Source organism: Dendrobates tinctorius, unplaced genomic scaffold, assembly GCF_039654945.1.
Source record: "Dendrobates tinctorius isolate UK_male_01 unplaced genomic scaffold, ASM3965494v1 ptg000103l, whole genome shotgun sequence".
In the NCBI taxonomy this organism is placed as follows: Eukaryota; Metazoa; Chordata; class Amphibia; order Anura; family Dendrobatidae; genus Dendrobates; species Dendrobates tinctorius.
In genome coordinates this window covers 38174137-38190394 of record NW_027361771.1, presented here as the reverse complement: position 1 = coordinate 38190394, position 16258 = coordinate 38174137, and the positions used below count along the sequence as shown (strand labels likewise).

The 16258-nt window shown below is 44.4% G+C and overlaps 2 protein-coding genes across 8 annotated transcripts in view; one reads left to right on the top strand and one right to left on the bottom strand.

Moving 5' to 3' along the window:
* AIP (AHR interacting HSP90 co-chaperone) overlaps window positions 1–10911 on the top strand; it is a 33949-nt gene extending 23038 nt beyond the window's left edge. For all 3 annotated transcript variants that reach the window (XM_073588241.1, XM_073588242.1, XM_073588239.1), the window contains 2 exons: window positions 8203–8344; window positions 9908–10911. In XM_073588241.1, the coding sequence (XP_073444342.1) occupies window positions 8203–8344; window positions 9908–10110 (345 nt within the window). In that variant the 3' untranslated portion in view covers window positions 10111–10911. The remainder of the gene's footprint in view (window positions 1–8202; window positions 8345–9907) is intronic.
* CDK2AP2 (cyclin dependent kinase 2 associated protein 2) lies at window positions 10393–14705 on the bottom strand. 5 transcript variants are annotated; one of them, XM_073588250.1, is made up of 4 exons: window positions 14563–14705; window positions 12634–12734; window positions 10635–10770; window positions 10393–10551 (listed from the first exon to the last, which is right to left on the bottom strand). In XM_073588250.1, the coding sequence occupies exons 2-4, from the start codon at window positions 12646–12648 to the stop codon at window positions 10484–10486; spliced, it is 219 nt and encodes a 72-aa protein (XP_073444351.1). In that variant the 5' UTR covers window positions 12649–12734; window positions 14563–14705; the 3' UTR covers window positions 10393–10483. The 5 variants fall into 5 exon arrangements, with proteins under 5 accessions (XP_073444351.1, XP_073444352.1, XP_073444348.1 ...); XM_073588251.1 differs by having other exon boundaries at window positions 14553–14659; XM_073588247.1 differs by lacking the exon at window positions 14563–14705 and adding an exon at window positions 14209–14546 and having other exon boundaries at window positions 12634–12783.
* Window positions 14706–16258: the final 1553 nt, after the last annotated feature.

Sequence of the window (16258 nt, the reverse complement as noted above, 5' to 3'; positions counted from 1 at the left end):
CGTTTGGAGAGCCTCTGATGTGCCTAAACTGTTTAAACTCCCCACAAGTGACCCCATTTTGGAAACTCGACCCCTCCACGGAACTTATCTAGATGTGTGTTGAGCACTTTGAACCCCCAAGTGCTTCACAGAAGTTTATAACGCCTGGGCGTGAAAATAAAAAAATCATTTTTTTTTTTCCACAAAAAATATTTTTGCCCCCAATTTTTTATTTTCCTAAGGGTAACAGGAGAAATTGGACCCCAAAAGATGTTTTTCAATTTGTCCTGAGTAGGCTAATACCCCATATGTGGAGATAAAACACTGGACGCATGGAAGAGCTTGGAAGGAGCACATTTGACTTTTTCAACGCAGAATTGGCTGGAATTGAGATCAGACGCCATGTTGCGTTTGGAGAGCACCTGATGTGCCCAAACAGTGGAAACCCCCCAATTCTAACTCCAACCCTAACCCCAACACATCCTTAACCCAAGCCCTAATGGGAAAATGGAAATAAATACTTTTTTTAATTTTATTATTTTTCCCTAACTAAGGGGGTGATAAAGGGAGGTTTGATTTACTATTTATGGCGGGTTTTTATGTTTGGCAGCTGTCACACGCTAAAAAACGCTTTTTATTGTAAAAATAGTTTTTGCATCACCACATTTTGAGAGCTATAATTTTTCCGTATTTTGACCCACTGAGTCATGTGAGGTCTTATTTTTTGCGGAACGAGTTGACGTTTTTATTGGTACCATTTTCGGGCACGTGACATTTTTTGATCCCTTTTTATTCCGATTTTTGTGACGCAGAATGAACAAATACCAGTATTTCAAGAAATTCTTTTGGGGGGTGTGTTTACACCGTTCCGCGTGCGGTAAAATTGATAAGGCGGTTTTATTCTTTGGGTCAGTACGATTATAGTGATACCTCATTTGTCATTTTTTTATGTTTTGGCGCTTTTATGCAATGAAAACAATTTTATATAAAAAATTATTTTTGCATCGCTTTATTCTGCGAGCTATAACTTTTTTTTTTTCACTGATGACGCTGTATGGCAGCTCGTTTTTTGCGGGACAAGATGACGTTTTCAGCGGTACCATGGTTATTTAAATCCGTCTTTTTGATCGCACGTTATTGCACTTTTTGTTTGGCGATATGATAATAAAGCATTATTTTTTGCTTTGTTTTTTATTTTTTAAGGGGTTCGCTAAAGGGGTTAACTAATGGGACAGTGTTATAGGGCGGGTCGTTACGGTCGCGGCGATACTAAATGTGTACTTTTTATTTTTATTTTTCCAAAAAATGAATTTATTAGGGATTTTTTTTTTACGCTATGACGTACTATCCCGTCCATGGGCATAGGGTCCCGGGTCCCATGGACGGGATAGTATGTCACGTCAGAAAGGGGTTTATAGAGAAAGTGAATGCTGTAAACTATTTTTTTTATTGTTTTTACACACTTTGGGTCCTAATAATCAATTGATGAAATAGCCGCCTGCTGCTAGGAGATGGATCCCTGGGAAAGGCACAAAATAATCTGCAAAAGCCTCTTGAATTGCAATTGCAGCTGCAGCAGGGCGTCCAAAATTAACTTTCTGATCCGAGGTGTTGATGGTGTTGTTCAATGGAGTTTCTACAGAAAGCAAGTGGTGTTGGTTAACTTCATGTTGCCGAACAAAATTGTGTAACACCACACACACCTTTACAATATTTGTTGCACTCTCTGGTTCTATTTATGCGGCTCATGAGTATACACCACTTCACCGACAGGATCCCAAAGGCACACTAAATGTACCTTCGTGCTCTAGTAAGTCTATAGTTAAAGATCCTCTTCCGTGAATCTAAAGATCGTCGGGGAAAAGGCCGCATTATGTTTGGGGAGAGTCTAAAACCCTCACCAGCAACCAGGACATATGGAAATTGGTGGTTGGTGTAGCCCGGTAATGCAGCAGGTTCGGGGACATTTAATTGGTTGTTCCTCACATGGTACTCAATTTGAGAGCTACTCCAGATCCTTGCATCAGATGTGCTCCCATAAGCCCCAGTGCTGACCATAACAAAATTGTAATTGCTGTCAGCAATAACCATTAGTACAATTGAAAAATAATGTTTATAATTGAAAAATGTGGAGCCAAGAGAAAGCCGTTTTTTTGCTTCCCATCCAGCACACCGATACAGTGTGGAAACTGTGGTTTTTTGGAAGTCCGCTGCTATAGCTAGCCAGTCTTCCTTGTTTTAGTGGAGCTAAAAAAAGTTTTCCGTTAGGCGCTCCCATAATACCAAACAGGTATGTGCAACTATCTTGGACACAGTAGTAATCCCTAACAGGAACTCAAAATGAAGTGCTGAAAAAGAGTTGCCTGTTGCAAGGAATCTGATTTAAAAAAAAAAAAGGAGGTAGACATCAGTAATCTGTTATGAGACATTATAAGCCTAAATTAGCTATTTAAAAAAGGTAGTCATTACCTCAATGTCACAATAAGCCGCTGTTCCGGAGAAATGCAGCGACGCATTCTGGTATCCTTGATTGTTATCCAGGGCCGCACCTCTGACAGCAGCAAATCAAAAGTATCCACGGACATACGGCAGTATGTGAAGAATTTCTCTGGGTGATGACACAAGTCACTATATAGCGTATGGAAATGACCCTTCCACGAATGCTGCAACAGAATTGGGTGCACCCACAGCCTACTCGGTGCAAGTGCTGCTGCTCTCCGCTCACGCTCTATATGGTGGTTAAGCAACCAACACAGAATGACATCATCTTCAAAACGCCTCGATATGGTCAGAATACTGAAATCCAAAGTTTGCGACAAATAAAGGACACAGAGCTCTGCACACTGTGAAGACCAGAAGAAAATGGCACTGGAATAAGGGCGGATCCTTTTGTTTGTTTGGGTTTTTTTTTTTTTTTCAGTTATGTACAATTTCCCTTTTTCCCCCTACTTTTAAAAAGCTATTCCAAACCAGAAAAACGGCGATCCGAGAAGATTCTTGCTGCCTGTTTTTGCTTAAGGCTACTTTCAAACTTGTGTTAGAAGGCGCAGAGCTGCCGCTGAGCTCCGCCCCCGGCCGCGCCTCCTCCGGTCAGCTCCTCCTATGGGCGCATGATGCTGCATGCGATCAGCGTACCCTATATTTAGCGTTGGGTATGCTGGCCGTGCGCTGGTATGATTTTGCCGATGTGCGCCAAACGCACAGTGTTGCATTTTTGTGCACTCGGCGCAGCGCCAAAAGGGTGCACGCGCTGGCAAAATCATACCAGCACGCGGCCAGCGTACCCAACGCTAAATATAGGGTACGCTGATCGCTTGCAGCGTCATGCGCCCATAGGAGGAGCTGACCAGAGGAGGCACGGCCTTGGGCGGAGCTTAGCGGCGGCCCTGCGCCTCGTAACGCAAGTCTGAAAGTAGCCTTAGACGGTGAAAATTATGGCAAGTGTTAGGCTGGTTTCACATTAGCGCTTTTTAAGCGAACGCACGGCCGGGGGTAGCTCCGCCCCCGAGCCGGCTCTCTGCCCGGCGTGCCCGCCCCTTGCTTGTAGCGCCGCCTCCTAGCGCACAGCGGCGCCTGCGATCGGCGCACCCTATCTTTAGCATAGGGTGCGCAGACCGTGCGCTAGTTGCGCTTTGACCTGCGCTGCGCACTTTTGACGGTGCGCCGTGCGCGCCAAAATCCGAAAAGTTTGATTTTGGCGCGCACGGCGCACCGTCAAAAGTGCGCAGCGCAACTAGCGCACGGCCTGCGCACGATCTGCGCACCCTATGCTAAAGATAGGGTGCGCCGATCGCAGGCGCCGCTGTGCGCTAGGAGGCGGCGCTACAAGCAAGGGGCGGGCACGCCGGGCAGAGCCGGCTCGGGGGCGGAGCTACCCCCGGCCGTGCGTGCGCTTAAAAAGCGCTAATGTGAAACCAGCCTAAAAGAAACCTAAGTGCAGAAGCTCAGCCACTGGCAGCACTGAGCTCCTGCACTGACCGGGGGAGAGGTGCAGATATTTCAGCATCTCCTGCGCGGTCATGCTGTAATCACAGCGATCTAGGTGCAGGGACCGACTGCATGGATCCCTGCACCTCTTCTCGTGCTTCTCAGCTGTCACAGACAGCTGTCGGCACTGAACTGTCACTGCGTGTTTACCGACACCTGGCCATGACTGCCTGTGTCCGTCATTGGACGTTAAGGGGTTAATATCTAGATATTTGTGGAAAAAATACTTCTGTTATACCACCTCCAGCCTCTATTTGTTTGCAAAAAAAAAAAATACATAATTGGCTGAAAAACCTAACAAAATGATGTAAAGAATGGCCCTGTTTATTTGTTTAAGAAAACAGCTTGCTTTCCATGTATTCAGGCTTTTGAATGTCTTTTAGGCTGGTTTCACATTAGCGTTTTTTTGCGCAGCGCGTCTATGCGTCGTGCGTACCTGTGTTTAACATGGCGTGCACATTCATATGCGTTTTCGTGCGCATGCGTTTTTCAAGGTGTGCGCCTAGGCGCACCAGACGCAACCTATTGCATTTTTGGGTCCGCTGAAAGGTGTCAAAAAAACGCATGCGCCCAAAATGCGACAAAATAACACATTACAATCTATGGGAACGCAGGAGTGTGCGTGGACATGCGTTTTTGTGCGTATGCATTTTTGGCGTAAAAATGCGTAGACACAGGTTTTAACTCATAGAGAATGAATGCGCATAAACGCAAACAAAAACGCATGATGCGGTTTTTGCATGCGTTTCTATTGAGCACGATGCGCTGTGCAAAAAAACGCTCATGTGAAATTAGCCTTAAACAGTTTTAGATTGCAGGAACCCAGTTCATAATTGCATTTCAGACAATTTTTTATGTGAATACCTCGCAATTACTGACTTTTTTTTTTTTTATTTGCAACAAATTCCAACAACTTGTGCCTTTTTTTCCAAGTTGTCTTCTGTGGTTTAGTGCTCTGATTTTTACATAAATGTGGCTTTTCAAGGTGATTTAAACAGATTCATAAAATGCAACTTTTTTTAAGTTAAATATATACATATTTGTGCATAGTTTGGTGTAAGTCTACTCCAGTCCTCACCCAGAGTGATTTTATGTATGCCAGTCATTTTTGCAATTTTTGTCTCCAAAGTGTTGGGAAACCAGCTACAGTAAGAAAAAAAAAACATGTTATTCTGGCATTTTCCACTAAGATGATTAGACTGAATCTGTCAGCAGGTTTTTGCTATGTAATCTGAGAGCAATGGATCTGTTACTAGGCTGTGTTTTTGATTTCTTTTTAGTGTTTTATCCAGGGCTGTGAAGTCACTGTCCATTTTGGTGGAGTTGGAATCTGTATAAAATGGACCGACACCTAAAACATATAATAAATTGTCTATAGTACAGTGTAGGATGTGCTGTGTTTTCATAAGAATTTGGAAACGTCCTATAAATGTTTGTTTTGTTCCTGATCTAAGGATCTCGGCTTTTAGTTGAGATGAATCTATGCTGCGCTTATGTACATGCTCAGTAGTGAGGCAGCGCTGTGGAGGCGGGAGTCATGGAAATGTCGGAGTCAGCAGATTATCCTTAAGAGGACCAGGTGCCTCCTAGCCAACTGCACTTTGTAACCCCTTCCCCACCACTGATTGACAGCTTTCTTCCTGTGAACATCAAAATCTGCCAATCATTGGTGTGGGCCGAGTTATACAGGGCTCAACACTCATAACTCTGCAACATCTGCAGCAGAGAGAACTGATTGTATCAGAATGACAGCATGCAGTGACCCATCACTGGAATCAGTTGAATGGCTGGTGTTAACAGTATGTCAGCGGTTTTGTGTAAAAGGGAAAATAAAACTGTACAAAGAATGTGGAGAAAAAACAAACATACACTAGGATGTAGAAAAAGCACTCAGGAAACGACCCAAAATAAGACTTCAGTTACATAACACTATTGGAAAGGAGTCAATCCTGAAACTTCTTTTGCTTGAAAAACTGACTGACTTGCGGCAAAAGATGCAGTGTGAATACACCCTTAAAAGTAGTTGTGGGGAGTGCTGTTAGTGTCCTTTCTGCATGATTTCACCCAATGGGCACTGACAAAGGGAAAGTGTCATGTCAAAAAATGCTGTTAATCTGCAGGTTAAAACACAACAGCACAGAATGACAAATTTGCAAAAATACTCTGCAGTATAAAATATGACAATAATCAGCAAGTGCTGGATAACAAATACAGGGTATTTAGCCAATACGTTTTTTGCAGAAAATGTATACCAAGCTGCTCCACCTCGTCACTGTAACCCTTAACGGAGCAGTCCCTATCTAATGTATTTAAAACCTGAACATATGAACTGTCTAAATGGACAGGATTCAGACAGGTGCCTCCTAGTATGGGCTCGTGGTGTAAGACAGCTCTTTATATGCATGTCACACGAGAGGGGTGGGGGGTCTCCCAAACCATGCTAAGCAAGGAAAAAACGGATTAAAAACACATGTGACATGCACAAATGTGAACAAGTCGGTAGGACAGCGTTCACACCACCCACTGACTGAAACAACAAGAAAGCACAGAATGAAAAATTTGCAAAAATACTCTGCAGTAAAAAATATGACAATAATCAGCAAGTGAAGTGTCTAAATGGACAGGATTCCATAAAGAGCTGTCTTACACCGCGATACTAGGAAGCGCCTGTATGAATCCTGTCCAATTTGACACTTCATATGTTCAGGTTTTAAATACATTAGATAGGGACTGCTCCGTTAAGGGTTACCGTGACGAGGTGGAGCAGCTTGGTATACATTTTTTGCAAAAAATGTATTGACTAAATACCCTGTATTTGTTATCCAGCACTTGTTGATTGTCATATTTTTTACTGCAGAGTATTTTTGCAAATTTGTCATTCTGTGCTTTCTTGTTGTGTTTCAGTCAGTGGGTGTATGAACACTGTCCAACAGACTTGTTCACATTTGTGCATGTCACATGTGTTTTTAATCCGTTTTTTTCCTTGCTTAGCATGATTTGGGAGACCCCACCCCTCTCTTGTGTGACATGCACATAAAGAGCTGGCTTACACCACGAACCCATACTAGGAAGCGCCTGTCTGAATCCTGTCCATTTAGACACTGTTCATATGTTCAGGTTTTAAATACATTAGATAGGGACTGCTCCGTTAAGGGTTACCGTGACGAGGTGGAGCAGCTTGGTATACATTTTTTGCAAAAAAACGTATTGTCTAAAAACCCTGTATTTGTTATCCAGCACTTGCTGATTGTCATTTTTTACTGCAGAGTATTTTTGCAAATTTGTCATTCTGTGCTTTCTTGTTGTGTTTCAGTCAGTGGGTGGTGTGAACGCTGTCCTACCGACTTGTTCACATTTGTGCATGTCACATGTGTTTTTAATCTGCAGGTTAGTATTCTACAGTAAAGCTCTGCTGCTAGCGCACTAAAACCCCGGCTACTGGTAGGAAATGACCTTTATTCCTCCTGGCAGCCTACAGCCTTGTCATGTGGGACAGGATGTCTATCACCACTCAGTACATGTGAGCAGTGGCTGTAATGTGCCCCAGCACTGACTGCTGGTTCTGCAGTACCTAAGTGCTGGTGGAGTTGTTACAGTTGCCACTCACTATTTATTGAGGGGTGACTGAAAGCAGAAGACTGCCTCCCTGTAGTTGGGATTTCAGTTTGGCGGCCAGCACAGCTTCATAATGTTACTAACATGCAGCTAAATAGCTTTTTGTTTTTTTTTTGACATGACAGGTTCCATTTAAGGCTACAGTCACACTGTCAGTATTTGGTCAGCATTTGTAAGCCAAAACCAAGAGTGGGTCAAAAGTACAGAAGGGGTGACATGTTGCCTTTATACTTTTCATTGATTGTTCCTCACCTGGTTTTGGCTCATACTAATATTATGAACGTAGCCTAAGGCTTAGTATATTTATATTTCAATAGTTTTTTTCTTTGCAGGAAACATGATTTTGTGGTGGGTATATTTATAAGAGGTTTCTTGATGTTTTTCTGTAATACCTGGTACATGCTGCCCCTCACAACGGTCCTCAGATTGTGACACATTTAGATAAACTCTATCCTCTGCACTACAAAAAGTCCCTGTGTAGTCCCAAGGCAAAGTTCTCATCAGTCCAATACTGACTGTCTCACCATAAGGCTTGAGTTTTTGACCTGAATCCAGTCCTTTGCCTGAATATAAATGACTCGTGTGGGGTTATACTGAGTGCATATTGCTTTATTTTCCCAGGAGCAGCCTGGATCTCCGGATTGGATCTCTCTTGACACTAAGATCACACCATTACTTTTAAATTACTGTCAATGCAAATTGTTGGAGGGTGAATACTACCAAGTGCTGGAGCACTGCTCCTCAATATTAAACAAGTACTCAGGTATGTATTGCGGTGCGTATACTCTACTTCTCAGTATCTGAGGTGGACCTATCTTCTAAAGAAGTTTAAATGTGTTTCCAGTTTTTGAAAACCACTGCCCTTCAGTTTGTTTAAAAAAAAAAAAAAAAAACCAAAACCGGCCTTACTCCCCCTCCATGGGTCTAGAGAAGAGTCGTTGCGCCAGTGTCAGATATTGTCACCACTGCAGCCTATAGGGAGCTCAGGGGCTCTGCTGGTGTTTACTGGCTGGAGCACTGTATGTGAGGTCACCTGGAACGGCTGAGTAAGGCAAATTGGGGGCAGTATACTGCGGTTTTCAGAAACTGGAAAACCCCATTAGTGGAGTAACTTTTTCAAATAGGAATATTTTTAATAAGAAAAGTCATTCTATTTTGTGGCAAATACTGGACCTTTAAGAGCCAAAACCAAGTTCCCTTCTGATCAGAGAGGGAGTGCAGCTTGTGTACAGTGAAGATCTGCTCTTCACTGGCTGCAGAATAAGATGACTTGAGGATCAGGATGCTGCTTATACGGACGTGTTCCCCAATCTTCAGATGACATGGCAAGAGATGCAACTGCCCCATAACATTGTCAAGGCAGCTATTCAAGTATTGTGGATTTCTCTATTTTAATTACTAGAACCCATGCATGATGCTTCCTGGTACCACCCAACTGCAGTAGCATTGGAAGGAAACTTTGAAGCAAGTTTAGTACTGTAAGGCCGGGGTCACACTTGCAAGTGCAATGCGAGAAACTCGTGCGAGTCTCTCGCCTCAAGACCAGGCACTGCCACCGGCGGTTCAGACTGGAGCGTTCAGCTGCATAGAAAGACATGCAGCCGCACACTCCGGTCCCACGTGCCAGGTACTGATTTGAGAAACTCACTCGAGTTTCTCGTATTGCACTCACAAGTGTGACCTTGGCCTAACAGCTTCTCTCACTTTCTGCTCAGTGTTCTGCAAAGGAATACGTGGATTTCGTCCGCGCTGCCCAAATGGTATTTCCTGAAGAAGAGGTTGCAAAAAACCTTGAAACGCGTAGAATAAACCACTGTCAAACCTTATTAACCTTCTGGAATTTCATCATTTGGGCAGCGCGGACGAAATCCACGTATACCTTTGCAGAGCTCTGTTTCAGATAGTCGGTGACCGACTTGTGGATCTGCAGCAGCCCTTATCTATACATGCTTTGAATACCTACTACCAGGTGAGCAGTTTTTTGTCAAACCGCTTACTTTATTTGTGGGATAAGACCCTATATTGCGCTTGTGTCTCCCTCTTTCCTCACAATACTTTCTGCTCAGTGTGTGTTACGATATTGATGGTCTAACCTTAGGAACAATCTTTACCACTTGTCAAGCCAGTCTCCTCCTCTTCCAGTTAAACAGTTGGAAGGAGCTTGTTTACTGGTGCTGTTATGCCTAGTGCATGGCCTGAGGGAGATGACTTGGTTTGGTTTTGAAATCACCTTTGTGCCCATGTGGATAAGGCACAGCATAAAGAGTTTGCAGAACTGTTCATTTAATAGATGTCTTTCTCTAGTCATCTTTGTGTCCCATTTCAGATAACGTAAAAGCTCTGTTTAAGCGAGGACGAGCGCATGCTGCGGTTTGGAACGCATCAGAAGCAGAGCAAGACTTTTCACGGGCTGTTGAACTGGACCCATCCCTTGCGCCCCTGGTTGCTAAAGAGTTGAAGAAGCTTGAGGAGCGTTTAAGTGCAAAAGATGAAGAGGACAAAGAGAGGTTTCGAGGCATCTTCAAATGACTGCTCCAGCGGCTCCTTCATATCTAGGTCAATGCTCCATTCTCAACACGTGACTTGTACAATATAACCGTGGCCTTCAAGCCATTCTGTCTGCTAAATCACATCTTCCACCAAGTGGCAGAGAGACGCATGAATTCTGGTTTTATTGTATTTCTAGATACAATAATGGCAGAGATCAGGAATGGCTGCTATTTCAGACAATAGGAAACTTGGAAGTATTGCTCTACCATGTTCCAATGACAGCTGGACACCAACCTAGTCCCTCCTAGTAGAAACGCACAATTCTGTCACCGAGAGTAACTTTATTTGCTTACATATATAATATATATATAAAAAGTGGAAAGTGTTAACAAAGTGCTAAGTCGGGAGTTGGTCACGTACGTGCGTTGCGCTCTGTTTCGGCGAGGCATTCTCTCACAAGAGCCCTGGCATGAATGATACCTGCGGCGATACAAGAGTCAGATTAGTGATCATGGCGCACTGCTTCCACTCGTTTTAGTTTCTACCTTAGTTTTTATACTCACCTCTTTTTAACCTCTCCATTGCACTTTTGCTCCCAGCGTAAGTCGGTCTGATCTCTCTCCCCATCTCTTCAATGACAGACAGCAGATCGCTATAAGTCCCCTGGGACACGGCCTGTGATACGGCAGGCTTCACTCCCTGGTAAAAGAGATTGTATTTTTACATCCCTCCCATGCTAATGTCATGTCACCATGCTCACACATTAATATTTTGTATTGTTTGTATATTTATATCACTGCATGCAAACCTGTGTACTCAATAAATGAAATGTTACATCTCCCCGCAGTACCTACAATTCTTTGCTTGCAAATATCACAAGACAAGTGTGAACAAAGCCAAATGCTAGAAATGCACGCAGGGCAAATGTGCATTCCCAATAAATGTGTGAAACATGACTGGCTATGGGAACATAGTTTAGCACTAAAGCTACGTTTCCACAATGAGCATTTGGGTAGTTTTTTAATGTTGCAGGTTTCTGCACCTATTAGGTTACTTGTGTTTACTGTGCTGTGATGCTGTGGGTGTTTCAGTTTTGTATGTCATATTTTAAATAAAGCAGCTTTGCTTTGATACTTCCCGAAATTTGGGTTTTACAAAACTAACAGTCATGTTTTTTTTTACCTGCGGTTTCTCCACATAACTCAATGTAGCTGCAAGAGACATTGACATGTTGCAGATTTTTAAAAAAACTGCACCGCAGGTTGGTTTATGCAGCACGAGACATGCACGCAGGAGGCACGGGAGCATCCTGACAGCCATTGCTACACCAAGGAATCCGCCATACACTTATCCCTGCTGGGATCTCCATATGTCATTTGGACTCCTATACAGAGCGACTATGTGACCAAGGCCCGGGAGGGGGTTGTAACATTAGTCACTTCTATCATATATATACACTTTTGCCTTATCCACCACTTGCACTTGTCTTGTGCAATATTTAATATTTGCAGTAAATTTTTAAATGTGCGGTGAAAATTTATGTGCCTAGTGATCCAGGAGTTTTCCACTCCTTTCTACCAGCACCGCACGCTGCAGCTGTGTGCACGCCAAGCTTTCTCAGCACAAGAAGCACAGTGGGCATGAGATTTCTATGAATTCCATCCACGTTGCTAGAACTATAAAATGCAGTTTAAAAAAAAAACCAACACATTGTGGAAACTTAACCTTTAAAAAAAAAAAAAAGTACATCTCATACAAAGTTTTGTGCAGATTTTAATTTTCTACTGAAGCTATTCAGATTGTAACACTTTAATATCCACTGCTATGCTATTTGTCAACAATCATTAAGGCACCTTATTCTACAGTGTTGTGTGGCAGAGGTGTTCTTGTGCTACCCTGGAGTATTTGGCCAAGATCTGATGAACCTGCGATCCTAGCTAGTTTAACCCTTTAATCACACCATGCACACAAGACTGCAGCAATGAAGGATGACTGCAGCAATGAAGGATGACTGCACACTTTATTTTATCTTCGGGAAACCTAGTGGTGTGAATAAATGGGGACTAAAGGATCCCAATGCATTCAGCCTTAACTCCCACCAGGAAAGGACCCTAAGGCTGACAGACACCAAGTGGTGCTCTAGCAGAGTATGGCTAGGCATAAAATAGGTGTAATAGAAATATAATACGGTAATCCTCCAAAAAGCATGATGGCCAGAGAATGAAAGGCTCATGTCCTAGTAGACCTACTGTAGAGGTGGTATATTTCAGGCTAGAAATGAAGCTGGTGACTTTTGTGGGAGTTTATGAAAAAAAAAAGCGTAGTCTGATAAGCACACAAGACCACCAGAATGCATTTTGCGGATAAACTAAAGTGCCACACAGCAAACTCCCCCTCTTACATGCAAGCACCACGGGTCGGATGCTGCAGCTACGTCTCTGGCTGGAATAATGCGTGATACATATTCTGTAGCATTCAGTTGCTTTTTGTTAGGTTCTGCTCCTCCTTGTCCACCTTCCTTGCTCCAGGCCTATGCACTGCATATATGACACATTCTCTCACCTGAATAAAGCCCATAGAAGGAGGTCCAAAGTCACTGAAGATAGGCCGGAAAGACGAAATGGATAGGGCTCCTGATGGAGAAGAAACTGCGGCTCCTGGCACTGCAAACCACATCAGATGAGGGGATGAGATGTTTATGGCTGCACACAACTAGCAATCCACAGTATAAAGCAAGTTACAGGGGGACACAAACAGTGACAATGTTGGCATTCATAGATGTAGATGGAAAAAGATTTGTGACAGAAAGGTAAAAGGATTACTCCAACAGCAGCAAATAGAGACATACATAAGTGTACACAACAATGTCTGCGGTGAGCCTTAAAGGAATGGTCTAAACCAAGCCATAAGCGCATAAGGAATAGCGGGAAGTGAAATTGCCCAATGCGCTCATCTCAGCACTGCATTACACCAATGTAATGGGAAGTGGGGAATTGACAATACAAGCACCATAAGGGTTAATAGATAATTGCTGGAAATGCACAATTAAGAATCACAAACAGGCAGCAGTCCTGGTACTCTCAGAATGTTTGTGTATTACATGGACAGCCATTCATCTGCACAAACACCTGATCACCAAAAGGGTTAGAGAGGCTGAACCCACGTGACAGATGGGAAAAATAGCCAATCAGCTAGTGTTGATGGCTTATGTCCCATAAGCACGGTACATGTAGTACGGGCTCAGATCCTTTCACGGAAGATCATGGTGGCTTTCCACTTATCACACATGACTCAATGTAAGGGCACGATCTGATCTTCCATGAAGGAGCATCCTATTTAAGAGGGAGACCTTTATATTTATGGTGAGCAAAAAAGGGTCTGCCAGCACAGAATGACTGTGCAATCCAAGCACAGGTGCATCGGTGAAACATTTCAGTGCACTTTCCCACCATCTCCACCCTTCTTTCCTTTGACAGCTCTGGCCTCAGAGCCAGAAGTAGGTGGGAACATGCACCTAAATATTTGCACCCGCCACAGTGCACTGAGTGCGCGTACATAGTTTACAGCCATCCTGTGCTGACAGAGTCCCTTTAATAAGAACCTGTCACTTGATTCATGATGACCACACCACAGGCAGCACTAGTCACTGACCTAGCGGCACCATTGCAACCAGGTAGGTTTTTCTCTCTAAGTCTTATTCATTTCAGATGAGGCGTAGTATAAAGATCCAGCTGGTATGGTACATAGGGGGATAAGGCTGGTCCAATGCTGACCCTGGCTGGCTTCACACCTGTCAGCTAGAGCGATGCGGGGAGAATCCAGCTGGGGACACATCGGACCAATGTGGCCCCTCACTATTGTCCCCAGCCGACATGCCAAAGCGCACAACCCTGCAGTCAGAGTATTACACGCCCCTGAGGTCCGGCCAGTAAGAGGGAAATGCCCAGAATTAGGTAAGGGGCACACAGGTCAGGTGACAGGCGTCCATAGCTTCCCATTCTCGAGCAGGGCATCAATGAGGTCACCAGACCCTTATTCTGCCAGCAGGAGACCTACAGATGCACAGACAGTGGGGGCAGCCCATACACAGGTGGGTGGCCTGTGTGTGGAGGGAACATGCAGATGGCAGGCGGTTACCGGGGGTGACGGGGGCGCTGCTGCTTCCTGACGGTGCCGGGGCGATGGGTTTATACGACATGCTTCCTGCTGATTGGCTGCTCACAGGAAATGAAGTCTCCTCCCGGCTGCTCCTCCCCCGGGCGCTGCACGGTGCAGTCTCCCGGAATAGCCCGGCTCCGGTTCACGTCACTCACGGCTTATCAGCTGCCCTGTTACTAGCGGTGACAGCCGCCGACTAGTCGTACAAGTCCGCTCTGCCCTCCCGCGTTCCCGGCCACGTCCCGCCAGACAGTTTCCCTCCCGACGTGCACTGTTTCCCGGTCCAGAAGATAATGGCGCCGGACCACTCTCAACCCCCTCACCTCAACTCACCCGGCTTCAGCAGCCCCTACGCATCCTGACGTCATGACGCAACATGCCGGCCGACAAGCCACGCCCCTTAGGGTCGCCGCTGCTGCCACTATTCCCCTGAGTGACGCGAGCCGGAAAGTGTGGGGCTATTGTGTGGCCGGTGCAGCCTGTCAGTGGCGGGAGGATTGCTCTAGTCACCAAATTAGCTACAATTCAACTTTCTAACGTGTCCTTAGTGGAAATGTCGGTTTCTATGGCAACAGGGGCCTGTACAGACTGTTCCGTCTCCTGTACTAGACGGCTTTTGTTTACAGTCTGTTACCATGGAGACACATAGCTCTGCATAGGTGCTGTAAACACAAAAGATTCATTTTCATGTTATTTATGGTTTCTTCACATGCTGCCTCTGGGCTACAGATAGCCGCCATTTCTTCTAGGCCAGGCTTTCATGTGATTTTCAGCTCTGTGGCTTATAACAACACCTGGGCCAATATACCGGAGTGGCTTCGGCTAGCGGGCCATGTACTGCGTGCCCAGTGGGAGGCCACGGCCGGGCACTAATATACGGGATCTATGCCCTGGCATTGGGTAAGGCCGGTAGGCAGACATGAATGACTAGGGGAATCATTTGTGGTTTTGGTTCATTTTTTATTCCCCTTCTTTAAAAATCCATAAAGTTTTTCTTTTCCGGGTGACAGACATGTGGGGGCTTGTTCTTTGTGGGACGCGTTATAGTTAGGAATGATACCAGTCACTTTACCTACAATGTGCTGGAAAATGAAGCCGCAATGCCGCCATTGTGTCTGCGACATTCACACGCAGTAAGAATAACGGTATCTTTGTGCGGCCGGGATCACACGTGAGGAATACGGCCGAGTCTCGCATGTTAATACTCGGCACTGAAGAGCGGAGCGTGCGGCTCCATGTATTGCTATGCGGCTGCACGCTCCTCTCCCGAGTGCCGGCGGCGAGACTCGGCCGTATTCCTCACATGTGTGATCCTGGCCTGAGGGTTATACTTAATTTAAGTAGCTTTTTTATGTTTTACAACCTCAAAAATAAAAAAAAAAAAGTATCTTGTCACCTAAATCTTAAAGCTTGATTTTTGTTGCCGCGTTTTTGCTATGCTACCTTTGTCTCTTGTGCATGCTGAAAAGTTTAGTGCCCCCCCCAAAAAAAAACAAAAACAATCTGATTCCACTTCATCAGGTTTGGCACATAAAACGCAGCAAAACCTGATACCTGCGTTGTTTATTTCAGCGGGTTTTTTTCCCCACTCATTACTTTCAGTGGGTGAAAAGCACTGAAAGAAGTGCCATGCCCTATTGTGTGAAACCCAAGGTTTTGCACAAAATAGTGAGGAAGAAAAAACAAGAGGTGGGCATGAGTTTTCTGATCTGGCTGGTACTCTAAAATGCAGCCAAGAACATAAAAAAGCTTTTTAAAAAAAAAAGCATAACCTAAGACTATGATCTCAGCATGAGTTTTTGCTGAGTTTTTTACTCTGCGTATTTTTGAAAAAATGCAAGTAACCTATTTTACTTAATGGGTGCAGAAAATCTGGGAACGTGACCTTAGGTAAATTGCGTGACTTGCGTTTTTTTCTTTGCTTTTTTTATCTAGTTTTTGACCCTGCAGTTTTTGCCTTTTTGTAAGATAATACAGTGGCGCTCAATTATGTAAAGACTCCAGCAGCATAAGTAAGAGACAATAGTCA

Excerpts from the sequence above, each read along its gene's own strand:
- CDK2AP2 (XM_073588246.1), bottom strand. The coding sequence starts at position 14,269 with ATGTCGTATAAACCCATCGCCCCGGCACCGTCAGGAAGCAGCAGCGCC. Across the intron at positions 12,735-14,208 it reads CAGCGCCCCCGTCACCCCCG|TGCCAGGAGCCGCAGTTTCT; the intron begins GTAACCGCCTGC and ends TGTGGTTTGCAG. Across the intron at positions 10,552-10,634 it reads AATGGAGAGGTTAAAAAGAG|GTATCATTCATGCCAGGGCT; the intron begins GTGAGTATAAAA and ends GTATCGCCGCAG.